A 16,020-nucleotide genomic window follows, 5' to 3' on the forward strand; every position below is an offset into this window, starting at 1 on the left:
TCTTGTGTTTCAGGATCAGACGTCTCAGGATCCTTCTGCCATCGACATGTTCATCACAGGTCAGTTCATTCTTCTTCTTCACACCTGCCTTCATTAGTCAGATTCAAACTCTAGTTTCCTGCTTATTGCATCTAATGTGGACATTTGTTGAAGAGTTGTTGCATTTGGTTCTGGAAGAAAACGAGGACCGAGACTGACTGAAATATGGCTTTGCTCTCATTCCAAATGAACGATGTTCAGTTCATTTCTGGTCTGAGAATTGTTTGACAGGTGATTTGAATAAAGATGGACCAGTATTTTGGTGTTCTCAAATCAGAATTTTACTGTGAATGTTAAACATGCGAGATGTAAAGGGTTATTTAGGAATAAAACCAGATCATAAAAACCAGATCTGAGTGTTAAACATGCGAGATGTAGAGGGTTATTTAGGAATAAAAACCAGATCTGAGTGTTAAACATGCGAGATGTAGAGGGTTATTTAGAAATATAAACCAGATCATAAAAACCAGATCTGAGTGTTAAAGATGCGAGATGTAAAGGGTTATTTAGGAATAAAAACCAGATCTGAGTGTTAAACATGCGAGATGTAAAGGGTTATTTAGAAATATAAACCAGATCATAAAAAACAGATCTGAGTGTTAAACATGCGAGATGTAAAGGGTTATTTAGAAATATAAACCAGATCATAAAAAACAGATCTGAGTGTTAAATATACGAGATGTAAAGGGTTATTTAGGAATAAAAACCAGATCTGAGTGTTAAACATGCGAGATGTAAAGGGTTATTTAGGAATAAAAACCAGATCTGAGTGTTAAACATGCGAGATGTAAAGGGTTATTTAGGAATAAAAACCAGATCTGAGTGTTAAACATGCGAGATGTAAAGGGTTATTTAGGAATAAAAACCAGATCTGAGTGTTAAACATGCGAGATGTAAAGGGTTATTTAGGAATAAAAACCAGATCATAAAAACCAGATCTGAGTGTTAAACATGCGAGATGTAAAGGGTTATTTAGAAATATAAACCAGATCATAAAAAACGGATCTGAGTGTTAAATATGCGAGATGTAAAGGGTTATTTAGGAATAAAAACCAGATCTGAGTGTTAAACATGCGAGATGTAAAGGGTTATTTAGGAATAAAAACCAGATCTGAGTGTTAAACATGCGAGATGTAAAGGGTTATTTAGGAATAAAAACCAGATCTGAGTGTTAAACATGCGAGATGTAAAGGGTTATTTAGGAATAAAAACCAGATCTGAGTGTTAAACATGCGAGATGTAAAGGGCTATTTAGGAATAAAAACCAGATCATAAAAACCAGATCTGAGTGTTAAACATGCGAGATGTAAAGGGTTATTTAGGAATATAAACCAGATCTGAGTGTTAAACATGCGAGATGTAAAGGGTTATTTAGGAATAAAAACCAGATCTGAGTGTTAAACATGCGAGATGTAAAGGGTTATTTAGGAATAAAAACCAGATCTGAGTGTTAAACATGCGAGATGTAAAGGGTTATTTAGGAATAAAAACCAGATCTGAGTGTTAAACATGCGAGATGTAAAGGGTTATTTAGGAATAAAAACCAGATCATAAAACCAGATCTGAGTGTTAAACATGCGAGATGTAAAGGGTTATTTAGGAATAAAAACCAGATCATAAAACCAGATCTGAGTGTTAAACATGCGAGATGTAAAGGGTTATTTAGGAATAAAAACCAGATCTGAGTGTTAAACATGCGAGATGTAAAGGGTTATTTAGGAATAAAAACCAGATCTGAGTGTTAAACATGCGAGATGTAAAGGGTTATTTAGGAATAAAAACCAGATCTGAGTGTTAAACATGCAAGATGTAAAGGATTATTTAGGAATAAAAACCAGATCATAAAACCAGATCTGAGTGTTAAACATGCGAGATGTAAAGGGTTATTTAGGAATAAAAACCAGATCATAAAACCAGATCTGAGTGTTAAACATGCGAGATGTAAAGGGTTATTTAGGAATAAAAACCAGATCATAAAAAACAGATCTGAGTGTTAAACATGCAAGAGGTAAAGGGTTCTTTAGGAATAAAAACCAGATCATAAAAACCAGATCTGAGTGTTAAACATGCAAGAGGTAAAGGGTTCTTTAGGAATAAAAACCAGATCATAAAAACTAGATCTGAGTGTTAAACATGCAAGATGTAAAGGGTTATTTAGGAATAAAAACCAGATCATAAAAACCAGATCTGAGTGTTAAACATGCGAGATGTAAAGGGTTATTTAGGAATAAAAACCAGATCATAAAAACCAGATCTGAGTGTTAAACATGCAAGAGGTAAAGGGTTATTTAGGAATAAAAACCAGATCTGAATGTTAAATGTTTGAGACATAAAGAGGCATCTAGGAATACAAACCAGATCTAAGTGTTAAACATGTGAGATGTAAAGAGTTATTTAGGAATGCAAACCAGATCTGAGTGTTAAACATGCGAGATGTAAAGGGTTATTTAGGATTAAAAACCAGATCTGAGTGTTAAACATGCGAGATGTAAAGGGTTATTTAGAAATAAAAAACAGATCTGAGTGTTAAATATGCGAGATGTAAAGGGTTATTTAGGAATAAACCAGATCTGAGTGTTAAACATGCGAGATGTAAAGGGTTATTTAGGAATAAAAACCAGATCATAAAAACCAGATGAGTGTTAAACATGCAAGAGGTAAAGGGTTCTTTAGGAATAAAAACCAGATCATAAAAACCAGATCTGAGTGTTAAACATGCAAGAGGTAAAGGGTTCTTTAGGAATAAAAACCAGATCATAAAACCAGATCTGAGTGTTAAACATGCGAGATGTAAAGGGTTATTTAGGAATAAAAACCAGATCATAAAAACCAGATCTGAGTGTTAAACATGCAAGAGGTAAAGGGTTCTTTAGGAATAAAACCAGATCATAAAAACCAGATCTGAGTGTCAAACATGCAAGATGTAAAGGGTTATTTAGGAATAAAAACCATATCATTAAAACCAGATCTGAGTGTTAAACATGTGAGATGTAAAGCGTTATTTAAGAATAAAAACTAGATCTGAATGTTAAATGTTTGAGACATAAAGAGGCATCTAGGAATACAAACCAGATCTAAGTGTTAAACATGTGAGATGTAAAGAGTTATTTAGGAATACAAACCAGATCTGAGTGTTAAACCTGCGAGATGTAAAGGGTTATTTAGGAATTAAAACCAGATCATAAAAAAAACAGATCTGAGTGTTAAACATGTGAGATGTAAAGCGTTATTTAAGAATAAAAACTAGCTCGAAGTGTTAAATGTGTGAGATGTAGAGTTATTTAGAATAAAACCAGATCATAAATTTGAGTGTTAAATGTGTAAGACATAGAGTTATTTAGAAATAAAACCAGATCTGAATGTTAAACGTGTGAGACATAAAGAGTTGTTTAGAAATAAAAACCAGATCTGAGTGTTAAATGTGCGAGATGTAGAGTTATTTAGAATAAAACCAGATCATAAATTTGAGTGTTAAATGTGCAAGACATAATTATTTAGAAATAAAATCAGATCTGAGTGTTAAACGTGCGAGACGTAAACTTATTTGGGAATATAAACCTGATGTGATCTTCAGCTCAGTCACCTTGGTGTTGTTCCTCAGGTTTCACTCCCAGTGTTATTTAGAGTGTTAATCTGAGCTGGTTTTATTTTCCTATCATGTGATGGTAGCACACACCTGGCACCCAGTCAGAGTCCAGTACCTACCTGCATTTGTGTTCAGGTTCCTGTTTCTTAGAGTGGTTCTCCGTGTACGTCCGCAATGTTGTCACCGGAGAATATCCGATCATCAGAGACCAGATCTTCAGGTAATGTTTTGATCATCGAAACAAATTATTGATCACATAAGCCTTTTGATTCTCAGAAATAAAAGCTGATCACAACCTTCATGTTACAGTGTGTTATCACCTAAAGTGTGTGTGTGTGTTATCACCTAAAGTGTGTGTGTGTGTGTGTGTGTGTGTGTTATCACCTAAATGTGTGTGTGTGTGTTATCACCTAAAGTGTGTGTGTTTGTGTTATCACCTAAAGTGTGTGTGTTGTGTTATCACCTAAAGTGTGTGTGTGTGTGTGTGTGTGTGTGTGTGTGTTATCACCTAAAGTGTGTTTGTGTTATCACCTAAAAGTGTGTTTGTGTTATCACCTAAAGTGTGTGTGTTTGTGTTATCACCTAAAGTGTGTGTGCTTGTGTTATCACCTAAAGTGTGTGTGCTTGTGTTATCACCTAAAGTGTGTGTTATCACCTAAAGTGTGTGTGTGTCTTGTGTTATCACCTAAAGTGTGTGTGGTCTTTGTGTGTTATCACCTAAGTTTGTGTGTGTCTTTGTGTGTTATCACCTAAAGTTTGTGTGTGTGTGTGTTATCACCTAAAGTGTGTGTGTGTCTTTGTGTGTTATCACCTAAAGTGTGTGTGTGTCTTTGTGTGTTATCACCTAACGTTTGTGTGTGTCTTTGTGTGTTATCACCTGAAGTATGTGTTATCATCACCTAAAGTGTGTGTCATCACCTAAGTGTGTGCATATGAGGTCTATTAGATAATAAACCGACCCTTTTATTTATTTTTTTTTAACTATATGGATTGGATGACGTGAGATTACACTGATCATGCTTGAACACTCGTGTGCATGCGTGAGGTTTTTCAGCGATGTCGGTGTGACGTCATTTCCCTGTGGGCAGGCCTTGAGTGAGATGTGGTCCCGCCTTCTCGGCTGAATTCCTTTGTTTCACACGCTGCTCGAGACGGCGCACGTTGCTTTATCAAAATTTTTTCTGGACCTGTGAGGAATATCTGAGTGGACACTATTCGAGAAATTAAGCTGGTTTTCGGTGAAAAGTTTAACGGCTGATGAGAGATTATGGGGTGTTTCTGTCGGTGTAAGGACTTCCCATGCAGCGGGACGTCGTGCAGCGCTTCCAGGTGCCGTCGTCGGCCTGTTTCGACCTGAAAACATCCTAATTTAAGGCTTAATTCACCCAGGACGTCGTGAGAGAACAGAGAAGATTCAGAAGAGGTTGGCATGAGGACTTTATGCGGACATTCCACTGTTTAAGGACATTTTGTAATGAAAGACGTGCGCGCAAATACGCCGAATCGTTTCCGTGACGACTCGGCAAATCTGTGTGTGCCGCGACAGGAAAAACACCTCCGTGTTGAAAACCATTTGTAAAATTCAGGCAGCTTTTGATGGCTTTCAACAAGTGAGTAACTGAGAAATTGTTTAACAGCTTGGGCATGTTCCAACTTGCCCGTTAAGGTTTCCAACGGAGGTGTTTTTCCTGTCGCGACCCCCCGCGGTTGGGTCCGGCCCAACATGCGACTCTGCCCACACGTTCTTTCATTACAAAATGTCCGTTAACAATGGAATGTCCGAATAAACTCCTCATGCCGACTTCTTCTGAAAGTTCTCTGTTCTCTGACGACTTACTGGGTCAACAGAGCCTGAAATGTGGAAGTTTTCAACTTGAAACAGCGAGACGCTGCCACCTTGAAGCGCAGATCGCCGTCAGGCGCCGTGGGCCGTCCTTACGGCGACACTACCAGACCAAAATCTCTCATCAGCCGTTAAAATTTTTACCGAAAACCAGCTGAATTTATCGAATGGTGTCCACTCAGTTGTGCCTTACAGTTTTTGAAAAAATTTTGATCAAACAAAGCAGCAGTCTCTGAGCCATTCCTAAACAATGAAAAAACGACGAGAGGGTGGGCGACTCCTCACTCAAAGACTGCCCACAGGCGAATGACGTAACCGACAGGCGTGAAAAAACTCTCGCATGCCCTGGAGGGTTCAAGCATGTCTGATGTAATCACACGTGATTCAAATCCATATGTTTTTTGAAAAAAATAATAAGGTCGGATACTTTTCTAATAGCCCTCGTATATCAATCAATCAATCAATCATTTTTTTTTATATAGCGCCAAATCACAACAAACAGTTGCCCCAAGGCGCTTTATATTGTAAGGCAAGGCCATACAATAATTATGTAAAACCCCAACGGTCAAAACGACCCCCTGTGAGCAAGCACTTGGCTACAGTGGGAAGGAAAAACTCCCTTTTAACAGGAAGAAACCTCCAGCAGAACCAGGCTCAGGGAGGGGCAGTCTTCTGCTGGGACTGGTTGGGGCTGAGGGAGAGAACCAGGAAAAAGACATGCTGTGGAGGGGAGCAGAGATCGATCACTAATGATTAAATGCAGAGTGGTGCATACAGAGCAAAAAGAGAAAGAAACAGTGCATCATGGGAACCCCCCAGCAGTCTAAGTCTATAGCAGCATAACTAAGGGATGGTTCAGGGTCACCTGATCCAGCCCTAACTATAAGCTTTAGCAAAAAGGAAAGTTTTAAGCCTAATCTTAAAAGTAGAGAGAGTGTCTGTCTCCCTGATCTGAATTGGGAGCTGGTTCCACAGGAGAGGAGCCTGAAAGCCTGAAAGTATATCACCTAAAGTGTGTGTGTGTGTGTGTGTTTGATGATAATGTCATTTGATAATAGCGCCGTTTGATGATAACTTTAATAATAACGTTTGGTAATTAAGTTATTTGATGATGACGCCGTTTAATGATAACATCCTTTGGTAATTAAGTTGTTTGATGATTAAGTTGTTTGTTGATGACGTTTGATGATGACCTTATTTGATAATTACATTGTTTGATGATAATAATGTCTGCTGGGAACGACTGGCAGAACCCTCTGTGAGCGAGGTCTTCAACTCCCACCTCCGGGAGAGCTTCTCCCAGATCCCGGGGGAGGTTGGAGACATGGAGTCCGAGTGGACCATGTTCTCCACCTTCATTGTCGATGCGGCCGCTCGTAGCTGTGGTCGCAAGGTCTCTGGTGCCTGTCGCGGCGGCAATCCCCAAACCCGGTGATGGACACCGGAAGTAAGGGATGCCGTCAAGCTGAAGAAGGAGGCCTACTTATCTTTGTTGGTAGGTGAGACCCCAGAGGCAGCTGACAGGTACCGGCAGGCCAAGCGTGCCGCAGCCCGTGCAGTCGCAGAGGCAAAAACTCGGGTCTGAGAGGAGTTCGGGGAGGCTATGGAGGAGGACTATCAGTCGGCCTCGAAGAGATTCTGACAAACCGTCCGACGCCTCAGGAGGCGGAAGCAGCTCTCCACCAGCACTGTTTAAGGTGCAGGTGGGGAGCTGTTGACCCCGACTGGGGATGTTGTCGGGCGGTGGAAGGAGTACTTCGAGGATCTCCTCAATCCCATCGTCACGTCTTGCAAAGAGGAAGCAGAGACTGGGGACTCATCAGCGGACTCATCCATTACCCAGGCCGAAGTCACCGAGGTGATTGGAAAGCTCCTCGGTGGCAAGGCTGCTGGGGTGGATGAAGTCCGTCCTGAGTACCTTAAGTCTCTGGATGTTGTGGGACTGTCTTGGCTGACACGCCTGTGCAGCATTGCGTGGCGATCGGGGACAGTGCCTCTGGATTGGCAGACCGGGGTGGTGGTCCCTCTGTTTAAGAAGGGGGACCGGAGGGTGTGTTCCAACTATAGGAGGATCACACTCCTCAGCCTCCCCGGTAAGGTCTATTCCAGAGTACTGGAGAGGAGAATTCGACCGATAGTCGAACCTCAGATTCAGGAGGAGCAGTGTGGTTTTCGTTCTGGTCGCGGCACACTGGACCAGCTCTACACGCTCCATCGGGTGCTCGAGGGTTCATGGGAGTTCGCCCAACCAGTCCACATGTGTTTTGTGTATCTTTAGAAGGCGTTTGACCGTGTCCCTCGGGGCACCCTGTGGGGGGGTGCTCCGGGAGTACGGGGTCCGGGGTCCTTTGCTAAGGGCTATCCGGTCCCTGTACGACTGCAGCAGGAGCTTGGTTCGCATTGCCGGTAGTAAGTCAAACCTGTTTCCAGTGCACGTTGGCCTCCGCCAGGGCTGCCTTTTGTCACCTGTTCTGTTCATTATTTTTATGGACAGAATTTCTAGGAGCAGCCAGGGTGTAGAGGGGGTCTGGTTTGGGAACCACAGAATCTTGTCTCTGCTGTTTGCGGATGATGTGGTTCTGTTGGCTTCATCAAATCAGGACCTTCAGCGTGCACTGGGGCAGTTTGCAGCCGAGTGTGAAGCGTCCGGGATGAAAATCAGCACCTCCAAATCCGAGGCCATGGTTCTCGACCGGAAAAAGGTGCTTTGCCCTCTTCAGGTCGGTGGAGTGTCCTTGTCTCAAGTGGAGGAGTTTAAGTATCTCGGGGTCTTGTTCACGAGTGAGGGACGGATGGAGCGTGAGATCGATAGACGGATCGGTGCAGCATCTGCAGTGATGCGGTTGCTGTATCGGACCGTCGTGGTGAAGAGAGCTGAGTAGGGGGCAAAGCTCTCGATTTACCGATCGATCTACGTTCCGATCCTAATCCTATGGTCATGAGATTTGGCTCATGACCGAAAGAACGAGATTGCGAGTACAAGCGGCCGAGATGAATTTCCTCCGCAGGGTGGCTGGGCGCTCCCTTAGAGATGGGGTGAGGAGCTCGGTCACTCGGGAGGAGCTTGGAGTCGAGCCGCTGCTCCTCCACGTCGAAAGGAGTCAGTTGAGGTGACTCGGGCATCTTTTCCGGATGCCCCCTGCACGCCTCGCTGGAGAGGTGTTCCGGGCACGTCCCATTGGGAGGAGGCCCCGGGGAAGACCCAGGACACGCTGGAGGGACTACATCTCTCGGCTGGCTTGGGAACGCCTTGGGGTTCCCCCGAAGGAGCTGGGGGAGGTGTGTGTGGATCGGGAGGTCTGAGCGGCTTTGCTTGAGCTGCTGCCCCCGCGACCTGACTCCGGATAAAGCGGAAGAAAATGGATGGACGGATGGATAATAACGTTTGATAATTTGATTGATGATTAAAATGTTAGATAGTAACATTGTTTGATGATAACATAGTTTGATAGTAACGTCGTTTGATGATAACGTTGTTTGGTAATTAAGTTGTTTGATTATAATGTTTGATAATAACGTCGTTTGATAATAATGTTTGGTAATTAAGTTGTTTGATGATGACGTTTGATAAATAAGTTGTATGATGATAACGTTTGATGATAATGGCGTTTGATAATTAAGTTGATTGTAATGTTTGATAAGTTGTTTGATAATAACTTCTTTTGATGTTAATGTCGTTTGATAATGTTGTTTGGTAATTAAGTTGTTTGATTATAATGTTTGATAAATAAGTTGTTTGATAATAACTTTGTTTGATAAGTTGTTTGATAATGTTGTTTGGTAATTAAGTTGTTTGATTATAATGCTTGATAAATAAGTTGTTTGATAACTTCGTTTGATGATAATGTCGTTTGATGATAATGTTTGGTAATTAAGTTGTTTGATGATGACGTTTGATAATAACGTTGCAGTCGTGTTTTCTTTCCTCATGATGTAAAATGTAAAAACACATTTGTTTTTGTGCACGTGCAGATACGTGCATGACAAAGGCTGTGTAGCGACTACTGATGACATCACCGTCTCCGTCTCTACCTCCTTCCTGCCAGAACTTTCCTCTGTCCATCCACCGCACTTCTTCTTCACCTATCGGATCAGGTAGCCCCCCCCCCCCCCCCCCCCCCCCCCACACACACACACACACACAAACATGGTGCACGTGATGTGTTTGGAACGGTTCTCTTTTCCTCAGAATTGAGATGTCAAGCAGCGCGCTGCCTGAAGCCGCCTGTCAGCTCGACAGCCGCTACTGGAAAATCACCACCTCTGACGGCAATGTGGAGGAGGTTCAGGGCCCCGGGGTGGTCGGTACGCCGCTCGCATTGCGCCACCACAACAGGACTCTGACTGGCTGAGAGAAGATGCTGATTTTTATATTTTTGTGTGAGCAGGAGAGTTTCCCATCATGACGCCTGGAAAAGTCCACGAGTACGCCAGTTGCACAACCTTCTCCACGCCGTCGGAGTACATGGAGGGTCACTACACCTTCCACAGGCTGGGTAACATCAGCGCCTGCCTTTTAAAATACAGCCGCGTGTAATAGCTCCACCACAGGAGGGCGTCTGGCTTTTGTGACATCATAAGGCAGCAGTCTTTAATCTCAGGGTGCCCGCAGGGCGGCTGGTTTTATTCCAGAGCTGCTGCGGTGGCGGCGGACTGACATTGAGGATTTTATAACACATTTCCTTTTATACAGAAACAAATCAAAACTTAAGATGAACGAGGTTTAAACTTTATCAACCTCATAAACCACTGAACAGAATTTGATGACATTTGTCTGGAATCAGTAGTTTGTGAGCATATTTCCATCATCCTTCACAATAAAAGCATTTTAAAGTCAGACCCGTATTGTGAAAGGGCGGCGCCGGCGCTCAGGCTGCCGTTAGCGCCGGTCTGTGCTGGTGTCCCGTGGTGGGAGTGTTTGCTACAGTGCTGCTTTCTGCTGCTGTTGTTTTGGTGTTTGTCTTCCAGCTGATAAAGAGGAAGTTTTCCACGTGGCCATCCCTCGCTTCCACATGGTCTGTCCCCCCTTCAGAGAGACGGCAAGACGCTCGGTAAGTCCTCGTCCACGCTGAGCACCACATTAACACATCCTGATTCAGCCACGCAGAGTCGCACTGTAGCATGTCCACACGTGCATGCTCATCAGCACAGGGGTGTGCACGAGTTCAAATTTGAAGAGATTATGATTATTATAATCATAGGACAGTAGGGGGCACTCCTGCGACATGTTTGTTTCATCCTCATAGAGACGGTGCCTGCTCCCAGACTACCAATAACCAGCAAAAATCTATTTAAGCATAAAAATTCAAAAAGAAAAAATAATATAGCACCTTCAACTGCACCACAGACTAAAACAGTTAAATGTGGTCTATTAAACATTAGGTCTCTCTCTTCTAAGTCCCTGTTGGTAAATGATATAATAATTGATCAACATATTGATTTATTCTGCCTTACAGAAACCTGGTTACAGCAGGATGAATATGTTAGTTTAAATGAGTCAACACCCCCGAGTCACACTAACTGTCAGAATGCTCGTAGCACGGGCCGGGGCGGAGGATTAGCAGCAATCTTCCATTCCAGCTTATTAATTAATCAAAAACCCAGACAGAGCTTTAATTCATTTGAAAGCTTGACTCTTAGTCTTGTCCATCCAAATTGGAAGTCCCAAAAACCAGTTTTATTTGTTGTTATCTATCATCCACCTGGTCGTTACTGTGAGTTTCTCTGTGAATTTTCGGACCTTTTGTCTGACTTAGTGCTTAGCTCAGATAAGATAATTATAGTGGGTGATTTTAACATCCACACAGATGCTGAGAATGACAGCCTCAACACTGCATTTAATCTATTATTAGACTCTATTGGCTTTGCTCAAAAAGTAAATGAGTCCACCCACCACTTTAATCATATCTTAGATCTTGTTCTGACTTATGGTATGGAAATAGAAGACTTAACAGTATTCCCTGAAAACTCCCTTCTGTCTGATCATTTCTTAATAACATTTACATTTACTCTGATGGACTACCCAGCAGTGGGGAATAAGTTTCATTACACTAGAAGTCTTTCAGAAAGCGCTGTAACTAGGTTTAAGGATATGATTCCTTCTTTATGTTCTCTAATGCCATATACCAACACAGTGCAGAGTAGCTACCTAAACTCTGTAAGTGAGATAGAGTATCTCGTCAATAGTTTTACATCCTCATTGAAGACAACTTTGGATGCTGTAGCTCCTCTAAAAAAGAGAGCTTTAAATCAGAAGTGCCTGACTCCGTGGTATAACTCACAAACTCGTAGCTTAAAGCAGATAACCCGTAAGTTGGAGAGGAAATGGCGTCTCACTAATTTAGAAGATCTTCACTTAGCCTGGAAAAAGAGTCTGTTGCTCTATAAAAAAGCCCTCCGTAAAGCTAGGACATCTTTCTACTCATCACTAATTGAAGAAAATAAGAACAACCCCAGGTTTCTTTTCAGCACTGTAGCCAGGCTGACAAAGAGTCAGAGCTCTATTGAGCTGAGTATTCCATTAACTTTAACTAGTAATGACTTCATGACTTTCTTTGCTAACAAAATTTTAACTATTAGAGAAAAAATTACTCATAACCATCCCAAAGACGTATCGTTATCTTTGGCTGCTTTCAGTGATGCCGGTATTTGGTTAGACTCTTTCTCTCCGATTGTTCTGTCTGAGTTATTTTCATTAGTTACTTCATCCAAACCATCAACATGTTTATTAGACCCCATTCCTACCAGGCTGCTCAAGGAAGCCCTACCTTTATTTAATGCTTTGATCTTAAATATGATCAATCTATCTTTGTTAGTTGGCTATGTACCACAGGCTTTTAAGGTGGCAGTAATTAAACCATTACTTAAAAAGCCATCACTTGACCCAGCTATCTTAGCTAATTATAGGCCAATCTCCAACCTTCCTTTTCTCTCAAAAATTCTTGAAAGGGTAGTTGTAAAACAGCTAACTGATCATCTGCAGAGGAATGGTCTATTTGAAGAGTTTCAGTCAGGTTTTAGAATTCATCATAGTACAGAAACAGCATTAGTGAAGGTTACAAATGATCTTCTTTTGGCCTCGGACAGTGGACTCATCTCTGTGCTTGTTCTGTTAGACCTCAGTGCTGCTTTTGATACTGTTGACCATAAAATTTTATTACAGAGATTAGAGCATGCCATAGGTATTAAAGGCACTGCGCTGCGGTGGTTTGAATCATACTTGTCTAATAGATTACAATTTGTTCATGTAAATGGGGAATCTTCTTCACAGACTAAAGTTAATTATGGAGTTCCTCAAGGTTCTGTGCTAGGACCAATTTTATTCACTTTATACATGCTTCCCTTAGGCAGTATTATTAGACGGTATTGCTTAAATTTTCATTGTTACGCAGATGATACCCAGCTTTATCTATCCATGAAGCCAGAGGACACACACCAATTAGCTAAACTGCAGGATTGTCTTACAGACATAAAGACATGGATGACCTCTAATTTCCTGCTTTTAAACTCAGATAAAACTGAAGTTATTGTACTTGGCCCCACAAATCTTAGAAACATGGTGTCTGACCAGATCCTTACTCTGGATGGCATTACCCTGACCTCTAGTAATACTGTGAGAAATCTTGGAGTCATTTTTGATCAGGATATGTCATTCAAAGCGCATATTAAACAAATATGTAGGACTGCTTTTTTGCATTTACGCAATATCTCTAAAATCAGAAAGGTCTTGTCTCAGAGTGATGCTGAAAAACTAATTCATGCATTTATTTCCTCTAGGCTGGACTATTGTAATTCATTATTATCAGGTTGTCCTAAAAGTTCCCTAAAAAGCCTTCAGTTAATTCAAAATGCTGCAGCTAGAGTACTGACGGGGACTAGAAGGAGAGAGCATATCTCACCCATATTGGCCTCTCTTCATTGGCTTCCTGTTAATTCTAGAATAGAATTTAAAATTCTTCTTCTTACTTATAAGGTTTTGAATAATCAGGTCCCATCTTATCTTAGGGACCTCGTAGTACCATATCACCCCAATAGAGCGCTTCGCTCTCAGACTGCAGGCTTACTTGTAGTTCCTAGGGTTTGTAAGAGTAGAATGGGAGGCAGAGCCTTCAGCTTTCAGGCTCCTCTCCTCTGGAACCAGCTCCCAATTCAGATCAGGGAGACAGACACCCTCTCTACTTTTAAGATTAGGCTTAAAACTTTCCTTTTTGCTAAAGCTTATAGTTAGGGCTGGATCAGGTGACCCTGAACCATCCCTTAGTTATGCTGCTATAGACGTAGACTGCTGGGGGGTTCCCATGATGCACTGTTTCTTTCTCTTTTTGCTCTGTATGCACCACTCTGCATTTAATCATTAGTGATTGATCTCTGCTCCCCTCCACAGCATGTCTTTTTCCTGGTTCTCTCCCTCAGCCCCAACCAGTCCCAGCAGAAGACTGCCCCTCCCTGAGCCTGGTTCTGCTGGAGGTTTCTTCCTGTTAAAAGGGAGTTTTTCCTTCCCACTGTAGCCAAGTGCTTGCTCACAGGGGGTCGTTTTGACCGTTGGGCTTTTACATAATTATTGTATGGCCTTGCCTTACAATATAAAGCGCCTTGGGGCAACTGTTTGTTGTGATTTGGCGCTATATAAAAAAAATTGATTTATTGATTGATTGATCCTCTGAAAAAGAAAAGAAAAAATAAAAGATGCAGCAAACAGGCGCATTAAGGAAAGACGCTGGTAGACGTTACAGGACGTAACTCTGGTTCTGATACTGTCCTCAGCTTCCAGCAGCTTTGTTTGTTTTTCTTTTACTGTAACACATGAATATCGTCACGGCTAACGTCCGGCGTGTGAGTGACGTCACACCAGACCATCCACCTTTCTTCACGTGGACAACACAAGGCCACGCCTACATTAACCCCCCCCCCCCCCCCCCAGTCCAAATTTGGGGATGATGTGGCTTTTGGTGACCTTCAGGTTCACATATATTTTTGGCCCGACTGGTTCCAGTTTTGGTTCATGGGGCAGAGCAGACACGTTAGACACTCTTCTGAATAAATAAATAAAGGTACCGACCTGGGATTGGTTTGTGTGTTTGTTCTTCACGTCTCTCGCAGAAGGCGTCCACCAGTCATACACCTCGCTTTGACGACCACGACGATGGCGAGTACTGTGATGGAGATGGGGACGACTTTGGTGACCTGAGAGGAATCAACATGGCTGCCTTGGAGGGGACGTGGTGCCCACGTCACATTTGACCTTTGACCTCCACCCCAGTCAGTCATTCAGGTCTGATTGATGATAGTGAAATCGCCACAACAGCCAGAGAGGGCCGTTGTCATGGAAACCGTGTCCATTTGCGGCCATCGTACCGACAGGAATGATTGACAGGTGAAGGCTGATTTGTGAACCTGAACTACATGGGGACACGCCCACTTGGCCTTCCAGCTGTCCAATAGCTAATGTGAACAAGGTGCAGTTTTATAGAACTGATTGAACTTTACTTATGAAGAAGTGAAAGGAAACGATGAGGTCGACCGCTTTCTGAACTGTAACGCACTTTTTTTGTTTGTGATGACGGAAGGTTTTGATGAGACAGACGTGTAGGTGAATCCAAAAAATATATAAAAAAAAACAATAAGAACCCTGGCAAGGAAACTGTTTGTTTAAAAGTCACTTCTTCAAAAATAAAATTGAGTAATAGTTATCCTTTCATAATAAAATGATTCCCTCAGAGCACTTTGTGTTTTATGGCTAAAACATTAAAGTCCAACATAACGTGGACAAAACAGAGAGAGAGAAAAAAAGCCTTTTCTGGTCACTTTTAAACTGAACTGTTTTGTTACAAGTAAATGTAAGACTTTTTTTATACGACTTGATCTGCACAGATTGGACTTTAGTTACATCTGTTTTTGTTTTAATGTGGGCTCTGGTGGTTCTGGACAACTTTGAGGATTTTCTTTGAAATCAGGAGTCATGTATATTTTTCCTTTTTCTTTTTGTTGTGTAAAATTGCCTGGTTTCTGGTGTTTTCAGAAATGCAGCGGGTTTTAGGTTGTGGTGTTTTTATTTACATTAACTTTTTCATCACCTGGAATGTTTGAGGGTGAAAATCTTTACCGTCTTGATGCTTGACGTTGTGAATATCTGATTTGTCAGGATGTGTGGTTACGTGCTGATGGGATTGGTGGGTTTATTTTGTATATTTTGTGGGGTTCTTTTGTTTTGTTTTTGGATAAATAAATATTACAGCAGATTCTTTTTGGTGGTGTTTTCATAACAGCATGTTTTGATCGCTGTTCGAGGTCCTGATCCTGGTCAAGATCCACGAGAACTTTTGCCATATGAGTAAAGACTCAAAAGTCTGAACATTTCTTAAATACAACACAGACAGGTGGCAAAATGCACACAAGTCTGCAAACCATCTCACCAGTAGATGACAGTGTAGCTCACGAGCCTGTGTGTCTTGAGACATGGTCCAGTCAGTCATTGGCATTAAGAAATTTTATGCATCACTTGAATGCAGTCAAAACTATTTTGACTTTTTTTTTTATTATTTTTTTTTTTTTA

The 16,020-nt window shown here is 41.8% G+C and overlaps 1 protein-coding gene across 1 annotated transcript in view; it reads left to right on the plus strand.

Annotated features, from left to right (window-relative positions):
* Positions 1–15,709, plus strand: part of fbxo3 (F-box protein 3) — a 32,529-nt gene extending 16,820 nt beyond the window's left edge. The window contains exons 6-12 of the mRNA XM_034179571.1: positions 14–59; positions 3,761–3,845; positions 9,441–9,563; positions 9,658–9,773; positions 9,857–9,964; positions 10,437–10,519; positions 14,568–15,709. Of these exons, the coding sequence (XP_034035462.1) occupies positions 14–59; positions 3,761–3,845; positions 9,441–9,563; positions 9,658–9,773; positions 9,857–9,964; positions 10,437–10,519; positions 14,568–14,708 (702 nt within the window). The 3' untranslated portion in view covers positions 14,709–15,709. The remainder of the gene's footprint in view (positions 1–13; positions 60–3,760; positions 3,846–9,440; positions 9,564–9,657; positions 9,774–9,856; positions 9,965–10,436; positions 10,520–14,567) is intronic.
* Positions 15,710–16,020: the final 311 nt, after the last annotated feature.

This window comes from Thalassophryne amazonica, chromosome 1, assembly GCF_902500255.1.
Source record: "Thalassophryne amazonica chromosome 1, fThaAma1.1, whole genome shotgun sequence".
Taxonomy (NCBI): domain Eukaryota; kingdom Metazoa; phylum Chordata; class Actinopteri; order Batrachoidiformes; family Batrachoididae; genus Thalassophryne; species Thalassophryne amazonica.